Below are 25,347 nucleotides of genomic sequence, written 5' to 3'. Positions count from 1 at the left end.
GAGGATAGGTTCTGGAGGCAGGGAACTTAAGGCCATTTCACATTGACTCCTTGGAACTAAACTGAAAGGAAAACTCTAACTTTCCATGCCTGAGTAACAAAAGGACCAGAGACTACTCCCTTTGCAAACCCCCACCTTTCTGTACAACAGACAGGAAACTGGCTGTTCGAAACCAATCAGACTTATGGGCAGAGACTTCTTTTGTGTAGAAGTGCAACTCTGTAACATCACCTTAGCCTCTGATCCATTGCTTTTCGCAACCGATCAGATGTTTGCACAGGAGTGTGACCTTTTAACATCACGTCAGGCTCTGATTGGAGGCCACCACTTTGTTTACATGAGGTGAGCTTGAAGCAGCCAATGGGAAGCTTCTAGGGGATATTTGTACCCGAAAAGATTCTGTATCTGGGCCTTTGAGCCGCTGCCCAGCCCACTCCCACACTGTGGTATGTACTTTTTCAGTAAATCCCTGCTTTCATTCTTTCATTGCTTCATTCTCTCTTTGCCTTGCTTGCTGGGAGTTTTTTCTAATTCTTTGTTCAAAATGCCAAGAACCTGGACAACTTGGAGTCAAGAATTTCTACCAGTAACAGAGGGTAGATGGCAACTGTGGACATCCTCATTTTATACATGGAAAACTTAGTGGTGGAGAGATTAAATATCTCCCTTAGCGTTCAGTGGTAGAATTGGAAGTAGATTTGACCCACAGCGTAGTAACATTTTATGCATGCATTAACCTGCTCCTTCACCAAAAGAAAATACATACATGTGTAAGCTTTCGTCATTTGATTAGCAAAATGACTTTAGGTACAAAAACTAGAACATCTAGTAAGCAATCTGGACAAGCGAAAAGTAGGTCAAGGCTAAGAACCTTTAGCAATGAATGAATTACCTTCTCCCTATTCATTCTTCAGATAAATAAGCTAAATGTTTGTTTAGCTAACAATTTCTTCTTAATTATAGGCCATTAATAAATGAAATTGTAAATAGCAGAATGTTTTAATTTCACAAATCGTGTTTCATTCCAAGGAACAAAATGGATAAAAGAAATCATTAAATGAACAAATTAATATTTGCTTTTAAAACTAAAAGTTTATTAAAACCTCATGAACCTCATTTTACTATATAATGGAACAGGGTAAATTCTTCTTGACTCTATTCAAGGAAGTGAAGTTAATGAATTTCTAGACAGACTTCATCATTTGGAAATCCCAAAGTCTAGGCCTCAGAGGATAGTGAGAATCATAGTGAGGCCGCCGGGCATAGTGTGTAAATTTGCTAATTGTATTTCCCTGTGGTGGCATTAACCAGTATTTGGGAACAAACATCAAAATCTCAAGTACAACATAAGACATCTACTTCCTTATTGTGGACTTTTCTGAAATACTGTTTAATTTGAAAAAGATTGGATTGAGCCACTTGTGACTTTCTCAAAAATACATAAATTGGCAACTTTGGCCACGGGCACAATTGCTGTAGTAATAGAAAATTTAGCAATACCAGACCAGGTCATCCCCACACCCCAGATTATGGGAGTCCTAACTACACAGCTGAGAAGTGTATAATTTTTTTTTTTTTTTGAGATGGAGTTTTGCTCTTGTCACCCAGGCTGGAGTGCAATGGGGCAACCTTGACTCACTGCAACCTCTGCCTCCTGGGTTCAAGCATTTGTCCTGCTTCAGCCTCCCAAGTAGCTGGGATTACAAGTGCCCACCACCGTGCCCAGCTAATTTTTGTATTTTTAGTGGAGACGGGGGTTTCACTATATTGGCCAGGCTGGTCTCGAACTCCTGACCTCACGTAATCCACTTGCCTTGGCCTCCAAAAGTGCTGGGATTACAGTTGTGAGCCACCACACCTGGCCAAGTATATAATTCTTTATGGGCTGTGATGAGGGAAGTAAGTTTACAAGTTTGGATGTCATGTTATCATGGGACAGTTCATGCCATTCTTTTAGAAGGTAGGAAGGGGTGAACAAAAGCTGTGGAAGGGAAAGCGTTTGGTGCTGGTGCTCAGCACTGGGGCTGGTTATGTGACTGTTAAGGTTTACACAGTTTGATCCTGAGATTAGTAATCCATTTTCTTCTGAATGAATTCAATGACTGTTATCATGATTTATGGTGGTTTTGGAATTTCTTTCAAGTTTTAAATCTTTTAATTTACTCTTACCCTCTTTATGTTTAAAGACATTTTTATTTTCACCGTGAAATAGCTTTCTTACCAAATAATACAGTGTGTGGCTAATTTATCTTTCAGGGTTCTTAAGGTAATTAAACTTTATTTTTTTTGTTCAATTTTCATAGGGGAAAATTATTCCACAAATTTTGCAGAAGGGTTCAAAATGTTACCCTTGGCTCTTTGGAACAGTTATCTTAAGGAGATTAAACTGCTCACTAATTCACCACTTGAAGAATTTCTGGTTAAAATATAATGTGCTACAATGTACGGCGAGTTGTGTATAGGAAGCAAGGTTATTTCATGTGTAATTCTACTCCATTACTATTCCATAGCCTTATATGTAGGATTTCACAAATTTCGTGTTGCCCAAACCATTTCATTTCCCATAGATTCTTAGATATGCAATCTGAGGTATACAAAACCATGCAGATTCAAAGAGTGGCAGACACACATACAGGAAAGGTATGATTGTACAGATGATGGATGTGACTGCAGTCTGAGAAGAAGTATTTGTAGAAAGGAATTGTAGTCCTTACTGTGTGCCAGGCACTGTCTGAATAATGTAATTCTCACAACACTATAAAGCATATGCTACACTTATCTCCATTTTACAGGTGGAAAAACTGGGGCACGGGGAGATTAATCCACTTTCTCAAAGTTACTGTGCCCATGGGAGACAAAGAATTACTTGAGTGTACTACATCTGTCTCAGTAAATCTGTCTCTTCCCCTAGCTACCTGTGCTATACTGCTCAGACAGCAGGAGAAAAGAGACAGAAAAAAAGGCCTTAATATTAATACCTTCTCACTGAGGTGCAATGAGTCCTAAGAATTTAGTTGAAGAGAACTGTCCCATGAACTCAAGAATGCCACATGAATTTTATACTGATTATGGGTATATGTAATTCTGGGATACAGTGTCTAGGCTACTTGGCCTTTAAAATTAAGATCGACTAAATGTTTAATTGTCTATGCCATTCTGGATGTAAAGATCCCATTAATTCACAACAGTTTTTTTTGTCTCATGTAATGGTATGACTAATATTATTATGCTAATTGTTTCTAGTTGCTTGGTTTCAAAAACTATGAGACCCAATTCAAATGGTGAATGAGAGTCCTTGGCTCATTCCGGCCACTAGGGTGCTCCATTGCTCTGAATGGCATCTCAGCATCTGGTTGAGTTTATCCAGAATAAAGTGAAATCACATGAGCATGTTATTCTCTACTCACTGAAAAAGATCAGGAAGACAGGGTCCTGATAAAAATGCAATACATCTCAGAAATCTGGAGAAGAAAGTGGAAGACAGTCAGGCTGAATTAATGAAAATCTGACTCAAAATACTTTTTGAAATTCAGTTTTATTACTTTCTGATACAGTGCACCCTTAGCTTATAAGTTATAAACAGGTACTTAAAAATGATGTCAACAAAAAACTCTAATGTACAGTATTTCTTTGCATATAGTAGGTGGCTATTAAATAATTGTTTGATGTAAAATTTACCTAAAAAGGAGCAGTTTGACATATAAATCTATTTGGTAGAGCTAGCTCTTGTGGCATTTTTACTTAACAGGAAACACATAAACTAAATGGAAGTTACTATTAATTTCAAACATTTTATTTGATTGCATAAATATTCTGAATAAGAACATTTTGAGTTTGGAGTCAGAGTATTTTATAAATACTTTTTTTTCCAGTATATTTTTATTCCATAGGGCCATTTGTTTACAAAAGAATTTTTTTCAAGTTTTTCTTATGGAAAATTTCAAACATAGACAAAAGTATAAAGAGTAGATTGATTAACTTTCTCTGTGGTCCATCCTATTTCATATCTACTCCTGCCCATTTCCCTCCTCTGGCACTGCATCATTTTGAAACACATCCCAATGTCAAATCAGCCAGGTGTGGTGGCTCACACCTATAATCCAAGCCCTTTGGGAGGTTAAGGTGGGAGGATCACCTGAGGCCAGGAATTTAAGACTAGCCCTGGCAAAGTAGCTAGCCAGACCCTGTCTCTACAGAAAAACAATAATAATAATAAAATAGCCAGGCTTCATGGCAAGCGCCTATGGTTCCAGCTGCTTAAGAGGCTGAGATGGGCAGATGGCTTGAGCCTGGGAGACTGAGGCCACAGTGGCCGTGATTGCTCCACTACACTCCAGGTTAGACCTCAGAGCAATACACTGTCAAGAAAGAGAGAAAGAGAAAAAGAGAGAGCAAGAGAGAGAAAGAAAACCAATGTTAAACCATTTTATTAATATATATTTAAATATTTATAAATACTTTATCATAGGTTTTCTTTAAAAAAAAAAAAAGCATTTATTCTTAAAGCACTTTAATAAGTACTCAGACCAATCAATCCATTTCAGTCTTCACGAACATGTGACTGCTATTCACGACAAAAGCCTGATTCTCGAAGCCAGGACATCATTTTTCACAATATAAACAAAATAATTCTTGGGCTAGCATTCCACCAAACAATACTACTCTGCAAATTCCTCCAAGGAGACACCAGTGGGCAGCCCCTTTCACTACAACAACAACAAAAAGATATTATGTCAGGTAGAACTAACTGTGAAAGATCAAAATTCAAAAAGACAATTGCATCCTAAGTTTCAGATGTTTCTATGCCAAATCAAGTGCAGTTACCATTCATTGTTTAGCAACAAGATGCAGGATGCTTTAGAATGACTCAAATGCCCCTCAATTACTCACAGAAACCTGGGATGTGCTCCAGGATGGTGTTTGCAAATAGCTATTCTCTGCTCCTGATGTTTGAAACAGAAGTTCCAACATTATCATCATTTCATCTCTGACACATTGAAACGAGACTGAAGTAGGAGACATTAGTCTGCCTATGCAAATTTTGACATCCCATAATGAGATGCAGAGCTTAGCATCCCCTAGGCTTCTTGCCTCTGTGCAGGTCTTGTAGTGTTTTATCCTGTCTGAAGCAGTTAAATCTTTTTCACTCCCCTTGATGAGTTCTCCCCGTGGTGATTTATTTGTGTGTGGGGAGTTGGGGGTGGGAGTGCTCAGGAAAATTAGAAAAAGTGTGGAAGATAGTACTGATGTGCGCTCCTGCTGCTGGTCTGTGACTGCGTGCATTCTTGTCTCATACAAAGTGAGGCGCTCCTCTGCATTCCAGAACCATTTTAAATCAATGCAAAATTTTCCTCATTTTCCAAATGAGTAAGTCCTTTGGGGAAACTAGATTAACATCCCCAGAGAAGGAGGGGGTCTCCATTGATCACTAAGTGGACGTTAAGCAAGGAGGAGCCGTGTGAAGCTTCTTCCCTTGCCATGTTAATAAACCTGAGCTTGACAAGAGGAGAATATGTCTCTTTGGAAGAAAAGGCATTTTTTTTTTTTCTGATTTCTTCTCCTCTCTGCAGTAGCCAGGAGTGCCTATGCCTGAGATTCGCAGCTATATATTGCATTGTTTCTAATTCTCTAAATGTCTAGTAGAAATAGTACTGTGTTCATCTACACCTCGAATTGAAGTTTGAATTTTAATAAATGTATCAGTTACCAAATTTATCTACGTTAAGAGCACAAGGCTCTTTGTTCCTTATATTAATTAGAAATGTATTTTTAATGCCTAAGGATTTATTGTGAATGTTTGTGACATTTTTCTCACAACGTGTAACATTTTCTCTGTATAAATGCCCAATAATTCATACAGGGAAATTGTGCAAGCAGGCGGCCTATAAACCAGACTTGCATTAACTTGTGGAGCTAATTCCCTTACAGTCATCCAATAAGCATGTGCTTAATGTAAGCACAGGGATTGCTACTGGAAATCCCAAACACTGGTGAACAAATCTGGCATCGCCTCTGCCCTCTCACAGACCATATAAGAGATAGGAGGTGCATCCAGTTTCAGTAAAAGAATACCAGAGAGGAGAGAATTTCTAACCTGGAAGTGATAAACCACTCGCGGATTCATAGTTGAGCTCGCAGGGGCCCCTGTGACCCCATGGTATACATGCCACTTGTATAAATGAGTGAGCTTTATAAGCTTCATTGGATCCTCCCAAAATGTCAGTGACCTGGGAAAGCGAGGAGCCATCACAGGCGATCTCCACACACGGCATTTTCTGCAGCCGAAAGAAGAAGGAGGTAGACACCTGAGAGAATCTGAGGGCCTTACAAGCAGAGCTGGCAGAAGGGCGGGAGGAATGCTGGAAGCAGATGATGGGCGGGTGGAGTCTGTAGGTGCAGAGGTCAGGGTAATCGGCACTGCAGGCAGATGGATGAATATAAAGTTAGACCTGAAAGTCCAGGGTGTGTGGTTCCTTTAGAATATAGCCCTGAATGTTGAGGCAGAAGGAGGAGAAAATGACTTCCCTTGCATGGAATCAGCAGAATAAGCTTTGTACCTGGAAGCTCCTTGCTAGCTTGATAACAAGGCCCTGGATTTTTTCCATTGTTTCTCTTCTGTGACACAGGAATTCAGCATTAACTCTTAAGATCTTTCCTACAAAGTGCAAAGAGCCAGAGGAAGACAATGAACAAAAACCGTAGCAGCGCTTCTAGGTACATACACGTAATGGGAAATACTCAGATATACACTGTGATGTGTTAATGGCACCCTGTCATAATATGAACAGCTATTTGTAAGGGGCTCTCTCCTGTTGACCAAGCACATTGATATCTTTTTTTTTTTTTTTTTTTTTTTGAGAGGGAGTCTTGCTCTGTCACCCAGGATGGAATGCAATGGTGCGATCTGGGCTCACTGCAACCTCCGCCTCCCAAGTTCAAGTGATTCTCCTGCCTCAGCCTCCCAAGTAGCTGGAACTACAGGTGCACACCACCACACCCAGCTGATTTTTGTATTTTTAGTACACACAGGGTTTCACCAGGTTGGCCAGGATGCTCTCGATCTCGTGACCTTGTGATCTGCCCACCTTGGCCTCCCAAAGTGCTGGGATTAGAGGCTTGAACCACCATTCCGGCCACACTGACATCTCTTTTCTCCCCCTGGACCCTTGCATCTCAGTGAGGTGGGTAAAGCAGGTGTTACCATCCCTATTTACTAATGAGCAATCTGAGACTTTGAGGGATTAAGTGATTTTCCCATAATCACAAAAACTAATAGGTTTCAAAGTCAGGAATCAAACATGTCTCCTTTCTTCAAACCCTAGATTCTTTCTATTATGTCCTTCATAGTCTCTGAAAACAATAAAATTAACATAATGACACAGGAGCTCTGTTTGAGAAAGGAATTCCCTTCTAAAGTTAAACATAAATTCATGTGGGAAGTGGACAGATAACACTGTTTTGCCCATCATCAATGTCCCACCAGACTTCACTTTTGAAACAGAGCATGTTCTTCCTGTGTCCCCTGCCTCCTCCTCCTCCTCTTTTTCTCCGCTTTCCTGGAAAATCCTTTCTACCCGCCTGCCATGAAGCATCTTCAGTAGCATCAGGGATCCACAGCACACGTGAGAGACTAGGATTATTCCTCACATCCAAGACTCGTGTCTCATTTTCCATTTCCCTTTTTCTTGGCCTCTTTAAAGTTTTACTTGGGACTGAGTTCCTAATTACTGAAAAGAAATTCAGACTGAAATTGTACTCACTTGCAAAGTGGCCCAGCATATTTTTTGTAGGAAGCATATGACTTGCTGGGGATATCGGCTTCACGCAGGGTGTCAGATGCCTGCCCCAGACCCACCAGAAATTAAATAGGTAATGAGCCCTGACCTTGCACCAGAACCATGCTGAGAACTGTACAGACAGATGATCAGCAGTGATTCTCAGTAGCCACCGTGATTGGAACAGGGGAAAGACAGACACTCAAAAACACCTCGCTGTCTGTCTCTAGAGCAACTTTCTTTAAAAAGGCAAAAATCCATTCCTCTCTCGATTAGATGAAATGTAGAAACAGACATTGATAATGGCAAAGTGAGAAACATGACTGAATAAAGCCAGGGCTATGCGTGCAGCCCCTCAATAAATATTTGTTGGGAGAATATAAAGCTCATTGCTCTTGTGACTATGCTGCTCCTGCTAGGTCATGCCACTTCGTTATTCTTTGAGCAAAACTAAGCAGAAGGTTATGACTGTTAAATATTTAGATCAATCTGATCAAAAAGATACCCTTTGAATTGCATGAAGCATCCTGAGGAATTACCTTAACATAGTAGCTGTACATCTGCAGGCAGCTAGCGTCAGACCAGAGATACGTATCTAGCATAAAGAGTTTATCATTTTTTTAGATTAGCCAAATGCGGCAAAGAAACCTTTACAACCAGGATGCTCTACAGTGCACCATCAGCGGGGAAAAGATCTATTGTACCTGAAATTCTGAAATAAGGCAGTCTTCTCAGCAGTGGATTATCTTTCATAACCAGTAAATATTTTTCATACTATCAACCCATTAAAGCAAGCAGCTATTGGGTATTGTGTCTCTACACTGGATTGCAAATTAAACTCCCACTGGGGGCTCTACAGAGAAATCCAGTGCTTTATCCTCTAAGCCACTCAGCAGCTCTCCTAAAGCAAGTTAATAAGGACCTTCCTGACTATCTGCATCTCATTATTGCCACATAATACAGTATCCTGGGGTTTTCTTCCTTTTGTGAAGAAATGCTTAGAAGCAACATGATGCATGGAATATTGTCCTAAAGAGAGGCTGGGCAGGTGCCATGCTCGCTCTCTCCTGAAGAGCATTGGAAGAGAAAAACCTATTTCCTAATTATCTACCAGTGTTTAGGCTCTTTATGTCTGACTTAAGTCATTTTTATGATTAATCCCCAGATTAGCCTAGAAAATTTTGCACCATCGAGAGTGAGCTGTATTCAATATCATTTCACCCAGTGCTGTGTTCCATGAGTCAACACAGTAGTCCACCGTGTAATCTGTACACAGCTTCTCAGGCCTCTGCTGGCCCCACCCTGCTTTCTCCTTGAAATCTTCAGTTTTCATACTTAGACCGTGTACATGGGCAATTAGTGGCTATTTGCAGATTTAATAACGCATGTTAATTGTAACAAGACAAGAAACAATATGATTCATTTCTCTCTCCCACACACGTGACTAAGTTTTAAAATATGCAGAGCCCAAACAAGGTCAGACCTGAGCTAGACCCGAGACTCACACTGATTTACCACAGAACACTGGCTGCAGGAGACACCTGAGAATGCGCACAGTACCCAAAGTCCTAAAAGCCCACAGAAGAGATACTGAAAACTCTGGCTCAGAATCACACATAGTCCTTCAAAGGAAATCTCCATTTTAAAGCAAGGAAGAACTGATATATGCACAATTGGTTTGTCAGGGTATGTCTCAGAAAAATATGTATGTTTTGGATTTTGGCTTATTATTTTCCTTTTATATGAAATGCTGGATAAACTGGGAAGAAGTAAGTGAAAATGAGACTTTGGCAAAGCGAAGAGTGAGGACTGTCGCCACACAGGCTTCTCCATGTCACCACAAAGCAAACCCCAGCTGTGAAGTTACTTGCTGAGGTCACACCCGTTTGGTGGCCTCACATTCCTTTCACTTCAGCTCTCAGGTGAGATGACCTGCTGGAGGGGATCGGACTGGTTTTAACAGCAGGATGGAGGGGACATATGGGCGTGCAAACAACCAGCTTAAAGTAGGTGGTCTCCGTCACACTTCTGGCAGTTCACAGATTCTTCCTTAAGTAAATAACCAATGCCTAGCAGCAGATCCTGTGAGGCAAAATAGTATATATATTAAAAAACTTTTATGAGAGTTATATTGACTCTGCCTCTTGGTATTTAACTACATATATATATGTAGTTTATATATACATATATATATGTGTGTGTGTGTATATATATATATATATATATATATATATATATAAAACCAGTAATAAAGTCCCCTTAGCAAGAAAGACCCCTTACATGTTTAATCAATCAGTTGCCTTTAGAGTAACTATATCAGTCCTTAAGGAATAGGAGCCATGGCGCCTTGATGTTGGAGACAGGAGCACACCTCGGTGCTGTTCTAGCTCCTTCTAGTCACGCCCTATTTGCACCACATAAACCTTAGCACAACTAGAGATTTGGTTGAATCACTTACATGTCATACCAGACAGTAAAACCCTAATTGTTAACATTAATTTCACTGATGCAGTTGCAGCTTAGTGGGGGGTCTCCACCGTACACTTACCCAGGCTTGAAATTATCTCTAATTTAGAGGTTGGGGACAGTGACACAGGAAAGAAGCTCTGTGCATTATATATGGAGATGTGGGATCATAAAAATGTCTTTTTAATCTGATGATCATTAAAACATCCAGTGATGTGTCCCAGCTGCTAATGGGAATGCATTTCCATTTCTGTGCGGATTGAGTGTGTCTTAGGAATCCTCTGCAATGGCTTTGGAAACAAATGTTCCTTTTATCAGATGATACAATTATCCTATGGCATGTCTTAGGATATGTAGTTTTTTTAGGCTGTAAAATATCAGAGGTTAACTTCAGGCAAAATGGTAAAACTAGCAGCAGTAGTATTTCCTATTACTATTTGCAATTTGCTTCAAAATTTCAAAAAGGTTTGGAAAAATCATTAAATACAAAAAGCACACTTCATTCATTTATTCAAAAGAATCTGCTTGGTGCCAGACATTGCATGGAGTTGTATGGATTTTTGAAATGAAATGTGGGTTCTCTCTTAAGCAGACCGTGGCAGGGAAACTTGAAAACTCCGACGCATCCAAGGAGCGAGAATCATGTTTTACATAAAGACACTACACAGGATTCACAAAACACTGCTTAGCCATGATGCTTGTTAAGTGCTGCATTTTTACTGGTAGTATTCTATTCTTTTTCATTTGAAAATGCTTGTTGTGACCCACTAAGTTGATTTCTGAGCCCACAAATGTGTTCTCTGAAACACTGGTCTAGACGGGAGGATTTATACAGACAAATAGGAAACAAAATTTGCAAAAGAGAAAATATCAGAACAAGAGGGCGATGTCCTTCCCGTGTGCTAGAGGCCACTGTGTGCCTTATCCTGCACATTAAAAGAATTTTTAAAAAGGCATAATCAAATTATGTTTTGGAGTAACTATATCAGAATAGCTATAGATACATAGATATAGAAAGGATATATTTTTTTCTTGCTATTTCTATGTTTCTATTTGCATGTGAACCTATATACTGTAAAAGTGATTAATCTGGCCAGGCAAGGTGGTTCACGCCTGTAATCCCAGCACTTTGGGAGGCTTCAGTGGGTGGATCACCTAAGGTCAGGAGTTCAAGACCAGCCTGGCCAACATGGTGAAACCCCGTCTCTACTTAAAATACAAAAACTAGCTGGGTATGGTGGTGCACGCTTGTAAACCCAGCTACTGGGGAGGCTAAAGCAGAAGAATCACTTGATCCCGTGAGGCGTAAGTTGCCGAGATTGCTCCATTGCACTCCAGCCTGGGTGACAGAGGGAGGCTCTGTCTCAAAAAAAAAAAAAAAAAAAAAAGAAGAAGGATTAATCTGGGCTGATTAATTATTTAAGAAATGAAGAGCTAGGAGATGGTAAATCCCACCACCTGCCTGGCCACCTGATGGTCTCTTCCTGTGGTCCTGGGTGAAGTGCGAATCCACTGGGAGCTTAGGCTCGGTCTTTCTCGACGGCATCCCAGTCGTTGGTCTTTCCCGAATCACTGGCACCAGCCCTGTGGCCCATCAGGGGAAATTGAGTCACGTGAGCATATAAAGAATTAGTCACTCCGGCCAATCTACCACCAGGAAGAGATACAACCGCTACAGGTATCAAAGACACAGTACATGTGGCTTGTCCAGAATTTCTAGAATAATTTGAATCTCCATAGATATTTTAAATGTAATTTTCAAGGCCTCAGAGCACCTGGCTGTGAGCCAGTGAGTGTGGGCAGGTGGGCTGTGCTTCAGCTGGTGTCCACAGGCACTGCCACACTCGTATTAAAATATGGAAATGTCTTTATGCCAGCTGGTGAAGGGCTGCTGCCCCGAGCTCTCAAGGTCCCCACGGCCATCCCATCCCCTCGGGTGTCCTGGCCCAAGCCCGCCACGTTTCTCCTTGGAGAAATGTTGATGCAGCAAAATGCTCAAGGGCGATGTCATGTGCTTGTTCTGACTGGCCCTGGTCTGTGTCTTTTTCGTTACTAAGTACTTTAGTTGATTAAATGTGTAATAAATTCGGAGCAAGGGATTGGAAAAGACCTCACATCCACCACTGCTATAGTTTTTCTATTTCTTTCTTTCTTTAATTGTTGCTGTTTCTTTTTTGTGGATGACCGGCACCACTAGCTTACCATCCGGGCTGTAGGTGTCACCAACACGAAATGCTCCCAACAGAAGAGCAGGGATGTTATCTTCTCACCGTCGCTTTCTGGGGAAAGTGAGGAGGAACCATTTCCCTCTGGGAAAGCATATGTTGCTGACACCAACCGTGCACTTGGCCACACATCGTGGCTCAGGACTCCTGGATTTACATTACCACCTGGCACTGAGGAAATGTAAAAATAACAGCCATATAAATAACCTCATGACCTATAAAAGTATGCATGAGGAACGGGGCTCTGGGCCAGGCAGGCTTGTTGTTTAGGTATTGCATACTCGACTAATTATGTTAAAAAAGAAAAAGAAAAAAACTACCCAAGTACAAGAAAAGGAAAGGGATTGAAGTGATTTTTTTCCCCTTTATGGCAGGGACAGAATAAATGGGCAAAAAAGGATTCAGTTAGTTAAATTTAAAAGGAAATTGGCACGACTTAGTTTTCTGTGCGTTTTTGGGTACTGAAAGCCTTATTTACACTGACAGTCATTTTTTAGCTTTACTATCGATGCATTTCTTCCCTTGCTCAGCACATATGTTGCTGAAGACATCGCTCTGCTTCCTACTTCGGTTGGTGTTTTCTAGCACAAACCATCTCCTTCGACTTGGCAGGGGCGTGGGTGGCAAGAGTTAGGAGTGAAGGACGGGCAGACGTTTTCGTTCCTCCCTGCTTAACCTGAAGGATAAGTATTTGCGGCGCTCGCTACCGCAGAAGAATGCTTAAAACATAAGTGCAAGAGGAATTTCCATCTACTCCCGGGTGGTGATTTCATAAGGGGTTATTAACAAGTAGGAAGGAATGTCGGGAGCCCAGCCCTAGACGTTTAAGGTCAGTAGACGGCCGAGCAAATAGTTTCTCAGCACGCATTCCCCTTCCAAGGTCTGCAGTGCTAGATTTTTCTGTTTCTTGAGTAATCAATGTTTGTAGAAATATAACCTGTCCACATAGTGTGGGTAACAGCTGTGTCACAAGAGTAACTGCCTGGGAACCCAGTTCTCTTCCCAGACCTCCATCACAGCTAGACTCAGATGCCCTCTCCCCATACATTTCTGCAGGCGTTCGCAAGGGGAGGAGACAATCTGTCCCACATTTTCAAGAGGCGATTAGAATTGTGCCATTCAAAACACACACGATTGACGTGTGTCACCTCCGTGGGTTTATCACATTTCCCCTTTCACGGTTTTCCGCTCTCCTCACATCTATCCATCGCCACGTGAACCCTCTCCTCTCAAGTTTCAGATCAGCTTCTGTGGTTCTTCACACCTGAAATTCGTCTTTCTGAGAGACAATAACACAAATGTTGGGATTATGCTATTATGGAAAGGAAAGAAAATTCTATTGTGTAAAACAAACAAACAAACAAAATGCATTATGTAAAAGAAAACAAATCACTTCCTAGAAGCTTATAAAGTGGAATGCAGGTAGACTTGGGTGGGGGGATGGCAAAGCCTGTCTGCATTTCTTCCTTATGTGCAGTAACACAGGATTCCAGAGAAATCTCTGTTTCAGAGATTTCAAAGGAGTTGCCCTGTGTAACACAAACTAGATTTGGTTTAACACAAGCGAGACGCCAATTTCAGGTCGAAGTGCTTCTATCCAAATTTAATTACGCACCATCTATGTGTATCTGCGAGCGCTGTCGAGCTGCGACTTCTAAATTTTACAAACGAGAGCTTGAGAAGTGGTGGGAGCCTGCCAGGCCCCTCTCTCTGCATTTGTACTTTGCCTTGATGCCAAGTAGGAAGAAACAAGCACATTCCCTTCACGCGGTCGCCTTTCTGAAGAGGAATTTTCCTATAGAGTTTCAGAATGAGTTATAGCCAGTATGAGTAATGAGTTTAAAATGTATTTTCACATTTTTTATGCCTTACATAGCACTCTCAGTATTAAGTCAGCCAAACAGCTATAGTTTGTTTTTCTCCTGCGTTACTGAAACCTGGGTCCCATCTCACAGGATTCCAAAATACACTCTAATCTGATCTCTAGTGCAGGTACCTAAGAGAAAAACAATGTTTTCAGCATCTTGTTGGGGAAACATTCCCTGGCTCCTTTCTCTCCCCTGCTTCCTGGCCTTTCCCCGGCGCTGAGGATGTCAGCCGCCCTCCGAGTGAACAGCCCTGCCCTCTGTCAAGGCTCCCGGCCTGCAGCCCCTGCAGCAAGCCCACACCTGCCCTCCTGCACGGCAGTCAGCTGGGCATCCCCTTCTGCTGCCTACTCATGGTTGGGAGTGTCTCTTCCTAGAAAATTCCTCCTTCCTGAGAGGTTTTTAAGTCTCTCCTAGCGGTTTCCTTTTCAGTGCCAATAAATGCTTTTGTTCAAAAAATTGCCACTCAATTTAATCCTCAGGCCTGTGGCTGTCACTTCAAAGTCCGCAAGTCCAACCCCAGATGCGTCCTGCTCTTCAGGTGGGAGCTGCGGCTCTGAACCACGCCCAGCTGCTGCGGGCCCCACGGGTCCCAGAGGGATTGAACTCAGCGTCCTCCTGCCTTCCCACTCCTTCCTCTGCTTCCCCAGCCTCTCCCCTGGCTCTCTTTCTAATCTCTCCTCAAGGCTCATTCAGCTGTATACTTTCTTTGCTGGATTAATATACATATATATTTTAAAAAATCTTCTTCTTCACAGCATGCCCTTGCTCAAAATACTTGCTGGAACCCACTCCTATGATGCTCATAGACTCCAAAGCTCTCTGCCCCACCTTCCCAGTGTGGAGATGTGGGCAGAGCCAGCCTCCTCTCCCTCAAGCGCAGTCAGCTCTGCCTCCGCCTTTGTGGCGTTCCCTTCCTTTTCCCTCCCCTCTCCACATTCTGTCCACAGCTCAGAATCCAGTGCTTCTTCCTCCTGCCTGCACCACAGAGGCTCACCTGGCTGCTCCATCCCACTCTGACCTCTCCTAAGCATTCTGCAGAGCTCCCATCCCAGCCCCTGGCCCTTTGCAACCTTAACACATGCCCTGAAGGCGGCAGTCCCCCTTAGCACTGATTCACCACAGAGAAGCCTGGGAAAAACCATCCCTTAGAATGCACCGTGGATGTCCCTGTCACATGGGTTGACATCATAAGTGTCAAAGGCTTTAACAAATGAATAAAACGATCAAAATAAACTAGCTGAGCAGGATGCGAATCCACAGAGGCGCTTCCAGGTATTCATTCTTCTACCCCGCCCCCAGGATAGACGTAGTGCCTTTTCTTCTTGCGCTCACCCAGTTGTCATAATTCTTGTTATCTGCTGTGCCCCTAGCCCCTCTAAAATGTAAGTACTTGATGGATTATTTCTTTCAGAAGAATATTTCTTAAAGCTCTAAAGTAAATCTTAGCACCAGGTTTGGACCTTGTAAGACGTGAATACCTGTTGAATGAATGGAGAACTCCCTAGCTTGGAAGGGGAATATGGTTTGCTCATGGCCCACCACTCTTCCTTTCTTCTGCTGTCAGCACTCACATTTCGAGAGTGGCCGCTGTGCTCGCGGGTATCTGTCTGCCTTCCCAGGGGTGAACCAAGCACTTTCATTCTGCCAGTTTCTTGTTGCTCTTGCTTTGGAGCAAGGACTCATCTGAACCCCCAGAGGCTCCCCCTGTTTCTCCAGCTCTCCCAGAATTATTCAAGAACATTTCTCTCTCCCTAGTAAGAAACGTCTCTCCTCCCCTGCAGAATTTTTGCATCCTTCCTTAAGAGAAGTTTCTCTTCTCCGGCTCCATCCTACCTCTTTTTCCCTCCACAAAACCCTTCCTGCCTCTCCTTTCCCAGACACATGCCTGATGTTTATTCATGCCTCTCCCGTCAGGACAAACTTATAAAACAGTCTTGTTCCATGTGAGGGGTCAGGCTTTTCCCATAAAACATTTCCAAGGTGAGCAGGAGGTGATGTGGCCTTGTCACCTCATCCAGTGACCTCACACCTGCTTCTCCTCCCAGCCTGTGAATTACTCATGGGTAAAGATTTCGTCATGTAGACTACGGCTAGAGGCCTCCATGCTTGAGACCCATTCTGCTATTTGACCAGAAATTGAAGCATATACAATTGAGGAGAGGGGGGAACGTCTTTAAAAAAAAAATAAAGATGAAAGTGAACATTTAGAGAGTGAAGTGGACATTGACTTACAATGAGAAAATAAATCCAAGTCTGCATTTGTAAAGTATTACAAATGTTAGCTGTTTGCCCATTGCTTGAGTCCCTCCCTGGGCCTGGGGAAGAGAGGGGTGCATGGAATCCCCCTCACTTAACTACAGGTCAACGCACTGTTCCCACCCCGGTCACCAGGACTCCAGAGTCGCACTCGGCACAAAGCATGCCAACATTTATCAAACTGATGTTTATCTCCTGATATTACAGATTGTAAATCAATGTAAAGTATAATTTAAAAAGCTGAGTATGTACGGACCTGGTGTCTTTGAATTCTCAAACCATGGTCAGGAATTGGTTTCAAACATCCATAGGTCTTTTCCCTCATAAGTTAACAAGCTCCCCTCCTTTGCATAAAAGAAAATATTCACCTCATGCAATGAGATATTTTCCTTAACTTATACTTTTAAATAAGTAAAGCTCAGCACTCAAAGGTGTATTAACCCTGAAAATGCTTCCAGATATTGCCAGTCTCGTGTGAATGGGAAGAAATGGTCATTGTGGTGCCTGGTGTTACTGTACTTATTTGCATAAAGTTTTCATTTAGTAAATGTATACACTATTTTACAGGTACAGAAAGTATAGCTCCTTTCAGAAAGCAAAATTTCTATAGCAACATTATTAAAACTAGTTTATTGTCCATTCTTCTTTTTTCAACAAATATTAATTGAGCGCCATCTGTGTGCCAGGCGCTATTCTAGGCACTGAAAATACAACCCATATTGTATTTGCCCACATTCCAGAGGAAGGAGACAGAAAACAAACAGTTGAGCCGTTCTGTGCTGTGCAGTGAGAAGGACTGTGTAGAAAACTAAAGCAAGACGCGGAGACAGGAACTGACCTGGCAAGGGAGACAGGTGCTGGTTTTCAGAAGGTCATCCAGGAGGCCTGAACACAGCGCAGCTGTCACGCCCTGCTGGACGCTGGAGAAGGAGAGCGAGGCGGGGAGGCTGACAGGGATGGGAAGGCAAGGCCGAGGCCAAGGCCTAAGGCGTGTAAGGGGGGCCGGGGCCCAAGGCCAGCAGGAGTCAGGGCATGCAAGGTCCTTTCAGCCTCAGGAAGGCTTTGCATCTTAATGTGAATCAACTCAGAAACCAGCAGAGAGGCTTGAGTCGGGAATGACATGATCTGACTTAGGTTTTAAAGCAGGCTTTCTCAGCCTCAGCACAATTGACGTTCTGAGCCGGATACTGTCATTCCAGGCTGGGAGACTGTCCTGTGCATTACAGGAGGTTTTGCAGCATTTCTGGCCTCTGCTCACCAGATGCCAGTTGCACACCCCCATCACTCAGTTCTGACAACTAAAAAATGTCTCCAGATGTTGCTGAATGTCCTCTGGGGGTCAAAAAGCACCTATCAAGGGCAACGGTTTAAAACAGAATCACATTGACGTGGAGTGATATTTCAGTTATATAAAAACTAGCACAAGACAACCAAATAACATTTAGAGATTTGCTCTCCCTAGATTAAAATTCAACTTAAACGTACCTTACCTGCATACTTGTAGTTAATAATCATATCCTAATGCAAAAGCCAAGACTTTATTTTTGAGTCAGATCATGATGTGATTCAATTCTTCTGTACCTATAAAAACAGCACCAAGCCCAGGTCACAGAGAAATCTTGTTAATAAGCTAAAAGGAAACCCTGCAGGTATCCAGACCAACCTGTGTTACCGTAGACCTAGACAGGATGTCACTGAACCGCACAACCCCTTACTTCACCAGATGCAGAGACACAAACATGTCTCAGACACGCCTTTGAATATTACACAGGATTTACAGTGTTCACTTCCCTACTTGTTTACTTAAATTCACTGAGAGTTCAAATATTTTCTTTTGATGTGACTTTTCTTCATTCTCAGAACTCTGATAGCCACTGCTCGAAGGCGTGAAAAGGCTTGATGATTTTGTTTGCACTGTGATATTCCTAAAATTCCCCTGAAAGCATGCATCATGTCTATGCACTTTTAACAAAGACCTCTTCAAACCTAATGCCAGTGTCCGCTTGATTTCTGATTGTTGTAATTCCCGCATTGCTGAAGTGCTGGTTAATGGAAGTGCTTTTGACAAGCAATGTTGTGCGCTAGGCTACCACTTTCCAGCAGAATCCAACCATCCAGAGTTTCTGCATTTGGTTCTCAATGTGTTGGATCTAGAAATTAACAAGTCAGGGCACGGCTGCTTATACGTGTTTGGATCTAACTGGGAGAATGGTGTTTATGAGCAGAGGCTGATGCATAATTCAGTAGAATCCCCCGGCTACTACGAGCAGAGGAGAACCCCAAAGAGGGGATGTCAAGACTGAAGCTGCGACGTTATTGCAGCTGCCAGACTGCAGCTTTGCAAGCAACAGTTTCCAGTTCGTTGCCACCGAGGCCTGGGTGGTAAGTTGTCAGAGGAAAGAAGCTGCCCTATCCTATCCTTTACATTGCAAATGAAACAGTGAGGGAAAACTTTCCGTAGAGGAGCCAAGAGTCAAAGAATGAGCGTGGGGACCCCGAGCCCTAAGGGCCTCAGTCTGAATCCAGCTGCCATGCCAAGAGTTGTGAAATGTTTACACAGAGATTAACCTCCCCAAGCCTCAATGACCTCATCTCTAAGATAGGCGTAGTAGTGACAACTCTTCAGAACTGTCATGAGAACAGAGCTAAACCAAGCACCACATCTAGCAGGGAATTGGCAACTAAGACACACCAGGGCGATGGTAACTGTTGTAAGATCAATGCGAGGAGGTATCACGCTGACCATTAATTCCCATGCCTTATGTTAAGAAGGGCCTATTCCCTTATCCCCATCCAGAGCCAGCCTTAAGTAGGTAAATGCTTGTAAGATTTAAAAAAATAAAATTTAGCAGATAATTTAAAGATTGAAGCCTAACCTATATGACCATTTAAAAACATATCTTGGTGGCTGGGCATGGTGACTCACAAAGCACTGACATCCCAGCACTTTGGGAGGCCAAGGCAAGCAGATCACTTGAAATCAGGAGTTTGAGACCAACCTGACCAACATGGTGAAACCCTGTCTCTCCTAAAAAATGCAAAAATTAGCTGGCCATAGTGGCACGCATCTGTAATCACAGCTACCCCGGAAGCTGAGGCAGGAGAATCTGCCAGGAGGTAGAAGTTGCAGTGAGCTGAGATCATGCCACTGTACCCCAGCCTGGGTGACAGAGTAAGACTCTGTCTCAAAAAACAAACAAACAAACAAACAAACAAACAAACAAAAAACATAGCTATAGTTTAACCTGCTGATCGAAAAATGGAAATACTTTCAAACTTTAATAGCAAAAATGAGGATTTGGGCTATAATTTAAATACCTCAGTTGATGAGATAGAATCAGTTGTGAAGCCAGCCTGAATATTCAGCTCAGGAGTCAGCAAGTGTCTCATTGCCACCAGATGTAAGAGAACTGTCCTCATTCAAAGCCTTGGGGGAGCCCTCACTGCTCTGAGAATGAAACCTCTCAGTTCCTCTGTGGTGGTTTCCCAGGCCCTGACTCATTAGTACCTGGTTCCCTGAAAACGGTGAGCTCTTTCCTGCCCGGGGTACGTACACATGGTGTGGAGCTTGCCTTTCTACAACTATGAGAGGAAATGCAACCCCATGGACCCTGCCTACCTTGCCTGGCTCCCCACCAGTGTTTTCCGCCTACTGGGTTTTCCACACAGCTGTGAGTCCACCATGTTTCATTATCTGCTTGTGTATCTGCTTGCTTATTGCCAATCACCTTTTTGGGGGAGAAGCTCCCAGGCACCAGGTAGTGGTATTCATTATGTATCTCCTGCACTCAGTGAGTATCTGACACATAGTAGGCACTCAATAAATAACTGAAATAAAGAATGCAAAAACGAAATATGTGAAAGAAACATAAAAGCAGGTGAGTACATATTGAGCCAGTTTTAAAACAGAACCTGTTTTACTGGCATTCAGAAGCTTAAGACAAAAAATGCAAACCAGAGTTGACCATGTTGAATAAGCATTCTTTCAGTTTCAGCCCATTCAATAATTGCCCATTGTCAAGAGCTAAAACGGTTAATATCAACCTGACTTTCGCTTTTGTTGCCATTCTTGTGTGTGATAACTTGACTGAAGGTCTTTGTTTTTATGTATAATGGAGCCAGGAGACACAGTGGCTTACTGGAAAATTTAAATACAAAGTCTTCTGCCTAGTTTTCAAAGCCAATAGTTTTGCCTTTATTCCATCTATCCAGCATTTCCAGCTCATAAATCTTTACACGCTTTCCTTTCTGGGCAGAGCAGGCTGTGCTCTGTGCCTATAAAGGAGAGGTACTTGCGGGTGATTTGACAAAGGTCCTGACTGGTGGGTAGGAAGACTCAGGGTTGATGCGGGAGAGGGCGTGAGTGCACCAAAGCAAGAAAACAGGGGTCAAGATGGAGAGTTTGGATAAACAAGCATTGCTTGTAGTGCTATTTGAGGGTATGTCTCAAGAGGCAAGAGGAGATAATGTCAAGGAAGGAGTTAGGAGGGACCAAGTCAAGACCAGCCTTTAGAGATGAGCTCTGGAGAGCTGGAGCGAGCCTGCCTGCCTGCCTTCCTTCCTTCCTTCCTTCCTTCCTTCCTTTCTTCCTCCGTCCCTCCCTCCCTCCTCCCTTTCTTCCTTCTTTTCTTCCTTCCATTGTTTTTCCTTTCTCACTCCTTCCCTCCTTCTTTCTGTAGTTTGTAACCAACAGCAGTTTATCCAAAAGTTTTAAGCATGGAAATGACATAATCCAATTTGTCTTTTCATGAAAAATAAGGACTGAATAATAATGACAACATACAGGTTAAAGTTCAATTCTGTCTCTTTCAAGCTACATGACTCTGAGTAACCGTAATTCCTTCTTCAGCAAAATAGGGATAACATCTCTGCCTATGGAGGTAGTGGTGATTGGGATTGGGATGGTAATACACTGTTCTGCCGTATTTAAAGTATAATGAAGCAAATGATGCGTGTTCTTCCTTTCAAAAAATGTGTTAGTCTAAATCTTTAGAAGGGCCTAACTTTAAGACAGTCAGAATCTACTGTGTCCCAAGAGAAAAGAACCAGAGTTGCACACGTATCCTTGATGCTGAATCAAAAATAACCTCTAGGCTGGAGCTTTTTTGAGATTCCTTGGGAAGCAAGAGCCAACCCCAGGTGCATCTGTGCAGTCTAGAAAGGGAACCTGGCAGAGGTGGTGATGGGGGGATGTCTGACCTCTTGATGGGCAGTTGTGCCTGATTTGCAAAGCGACTGTGTGCCGAAGGGTAATGCAGTGACCGTGGGGAAAACCTACCTCTGTTAAACATTGCTCCAAAGCGCAAGCATTTGTTTCGTTTTATTAATACTACATCCTTTTGAAAAGGCCCTTCATTTGGCCATTCAGCGGAATTTGGACAATGGCTTCTATGTTCGTACCTCTCAAAACACTTAATATAGAACATGCATTAAATACTTGTGTAATGGTCTCAGTGTACAGAATGCAAAAATCGGGTATTGAAGTTTAGTATTCCAATATGGACACTAAGAAATTTCACAGTGATGTTGAAAATATGTTTCTCATTTTTTCCAAAGCTATAAGATTACCTAAATTTATTTAAATTTAATAATTCAGAAAACTCCTGAAACATAAACTCATTGCTTTCTCAAGATAGGCAATACTATAATGACAAGTTATTTGATCTATGACATCAGAAATTCTGCATAAATATGTTTAAATGCAGTAAATTATGCAATTGATTTTTACCACTTAACATTTTCCTTTTTGTTTAACACCATTGTGGCCAAATTTGGTGAATATTATATAGGCTACAAAATTGATTAAAGATTATTAAATAATGTCATTTTAAATGTCATGAATGTTCGATTTGATGTCTTCTTATTTTCTCTGAATGTTATATTCAATGTATTCAATACATGTTATCAGACAATAATAATCTTTTCTAAAATTTATTTTAGGTTTTGAAACTAACATGAACCTAAGTAGCCGGGATGACCCTAGCACATCAGAAATTGCTTCCGAGACTCAAGATAGAAATGCAAACAACCATGGAATTCAGTTATCTAATTCACTATCTAGTGCTATAACTACTGAAAATGGAAATTCCATCTCAAATGGTAAGCACTTTTTAAACTCAGAAGTAAATGGATAAAAGTTTTAGACTGTATCAACTTTCTAGAAGGAATGGATTTAAAATATGAAAATGAAGTAAGGTTAAAAACTGGAAAACAGAATATCAGTCATGAAACTTCCTGTAGATATTATTGTCAGCATATAATTGCTTAGGTTAAAGAATTAGAATTGTATTCACTCTTTGTTGACTGTTCAGAAATTTCATGGAGTATTAGTCTAAAAAAACTGGTCTGAAATTAGTCTTATATGGAGCAGAAGGAGGCAATGGGTTCTCTACCAATTTTTTAATTAAAAAATTTATTTTTGCAACTAAGAAATGTGAAGGAAAATAATACTAAAGAAGTGGTAAGTGCCAGACTGACTTCAGGTATTTTAAGTGCATCAGTGAGTCCCACATACACAAAGTGGCTTGGTTGCATGTACAAAAGCTGAGGATCATGCAAGTATTTTCTCTCACAAATAAATGAAGACAAAGGCTTCTAGGAAGAACTGATGGGAAGATTCAGAACAACTATTCCAGAGAGTCTCCCACAGGGCTGGGAAAAGCATGTGTGTTTAGTCTGCTTGGAGGCACCGGAGAACCATCACAACACTGAAATTCTGGGAAGCAGCTCAAGATGTAGGAGTGGGGTGAAAGGTGAGCCGAAGCAAGGAAGCCCACATTTGAGGCTTGGCTCATAGGGACATAGGGGCACCCACCTTGTTCAGCGAAGGCAGTCAAGAAGTCCAGCTGTGCTTCTGACTGCCTTCTCAGATTACAGGGCAAGAGACTGAGTCCTGACCCCAAGACCTTGAGGTGGGACCTTCAAGTGTTCTTCCCAAAAGTCAGACTGAACCAGAACCAAGTACCAAGCAGAGTTGCCCAGAAGCAACCAAGCCTAAAGGTACCTGGGAGAAACACGTGTAAATCTACCCCAAAGGAGAGTAATAGCATCCTAGGCTTCAAAATATTCTTACAACCCATTTTTCAAACGCAAAGTCCAACACAGAAATATCCAGGCATAGGAGCACACAAAATAAGATGAAAAATTACAAGCAGAGACAGCTGTCAATTGCAGTATGTCCACAGGAATTCAAAAGATTAGAATTCAAAGACACATGCCTTAAAATAAGTATGTTTACTCAGCCCCCACGAAATAAAAGAATGAGAATTTCAGCAGAAATGGGAAACTATAAGGAAATCCTCTAATGGAAATTCTGGAATTGGAGAAAACAGTAATAAAATTGAGTGCAACAGAGGCTGAAGTTAAAATTAATTAGATATCATTGTTTAAAACAAAATAAATGAAAAAACTGTGGAAGTGGAGGATAACTCAGAAAATCTCCAGAGTGAAACAGACTGAAGCAAAAGAGAAGACTGGAAATTCCAGACAACTGTTTAGAGAGATAAAGGACAATGAGAAGGACAATTGAAGTCTTAGGGAAAAAAGAGAAAGTATACAAGCAGGAGGAGGACTTGGTGAGAAATGTCAGAGCATCTTCCAGCACTGATGAAAGAGCATCAGGAAACAGATTTAAGTTGGCAGAGTTTTATAACGTTCAACAGACATTTTTCATGGGATCCAGCAATCCCACTCCTCAGTATCTTCCCAAGAGAAATGACAACAGTGTCCACACAGACACCTGTATGCAAATGCTTATGGTGACATTATTTGTAATTACATAAAACTGGAAATACATTCAACATCCTTCAACTGGTGACTGACTTGTATTAGTTATCCATTGTTGTGCAAAAAATTACTCACAAAACTCGGAGCCTTATGTAAGAAATGGTGATTATTTCATAGTTTCTGTGGGCCAGGAAGCCGTGTGTGGCTTAGCAGGGTGCCTTTGCCTTAAGGTCCCTCATGAGACAGCATCAAGCTGTCAGCCAAGGCCACAGTCATCTGGAGGCTTGAGTGAAGGCTGATCCATTTTCAAGGTCACTCACATAGCTATTGGCAGGCTGCAGAAGGTTCACATCCAAATCAACTCACATGGGCCTCTCACAGCACAGCAGCTCCCCTCACACCCCTGAGCATGCAATCCTAGAGAGAGCACCCCAGATGGAGGCCACAGACTTCACATCACCAAATCTTGAAAGTGACAGCCCCGCACTCTGTCACGTTCAGTTGAGTCACTACATCCAGGCCACACTCAGCAGGTGAGGAGTCCGTGAGTGTTTGGAGGTGGGCTTACCGGCATCTCACAGGCGGAACTAGCACATGGATGGATGAACTCTGCAATAAATAAGAGTGATTGGCTGTCACGTGCATCGCAAGGGATGGCTGAAGCATTGTGTTGAGTGAAAAAAAAAAGCCAAAAGACTAAGTGTGATCCTGCTTATATGACATTCTGGAAAAAGCAAAGCTGTAGAGGCAGAAACAGGTGAGTGGGTTCCGGAGGCTGGGGGTAATGGCAGGAGATGAACTTCAGGGGACATGCGGGTTATAGACAACCAGGAGTGCTCCTGTCTCTGCAGATGCACAGCTATGTATGTCTGAAAAAGGTGAATCTTACCATTTCTAAGTTCTGCCATAATCAATCCAAATTTTGTAAGAACAGAACAGAAACTTTTGCAAAGCCTGAGTAGGATACATAAAACTATCCTACACGTATCATAGTGAAATACCTATAAAATGGAGACCAAGAATTAATGTTGA

At 42.1% G+C, this 25,347-nt stretch overlaps 1 protein-coding gene and 1 long non-coding RNA gene across 4 annotated transcripts in view; one reads left to right on the top strand and one right to left on the bottom strand.

Annotated features, from left to right (window-relative positions):
- The window catches only part of MYO16 (myosin XVI), a 700,871-nt gene that overhangs the window by 628,855 nt on the left and 46,669 nt on the right, over positions 1-25,347 (top strand). For all 3 annotated transcript variants that reach the window (XM_064361880.1, XM_064361879.1, XM_021677383.2), the window contains exon 33: positions 22,531-22,689. In XM_064361880.1, the coding sequence (XP_064217950.1) occupies positions 22,531-22,689 (159 nt within the window). The remainder of the gene's footprint in view (positions 1-22,530; positions 22,690-25,347) is intronic.
- Positions 21,551-24,916, bottom strand: LOC110569581 (uncharacterized). Its single transcript, XR_002479663.2, has 3 exons — positions 24,636-24,916; positions 24,254-24,328; positions 21,551-21,735 (listed from the first exon to the last, which is right to left on the bottom strand). It is a non-coding gene; the product is annotated as an uncharacterized LOC110569581 (long non-coding RNA).

This window comes from Aotus nancymaae, unplaced genomic scaffold (genome assembly GCF_030222135.1).
Source record: "Aotus nancymaae isolate 86718 unplaced genomic scaffold, 86718_ANA_hifiasm-v0.15.2.pri h1tg000044l, whole genome shotgun sequence".
NCBI lineage: Eukaryota > Metazoa > Chordata > Mammalia > Primates > Aotidae > Aotus > Aotus nancymaae.
This window is presented reverse-complemented; position numbering and strand designations above follow the sequence as displayed.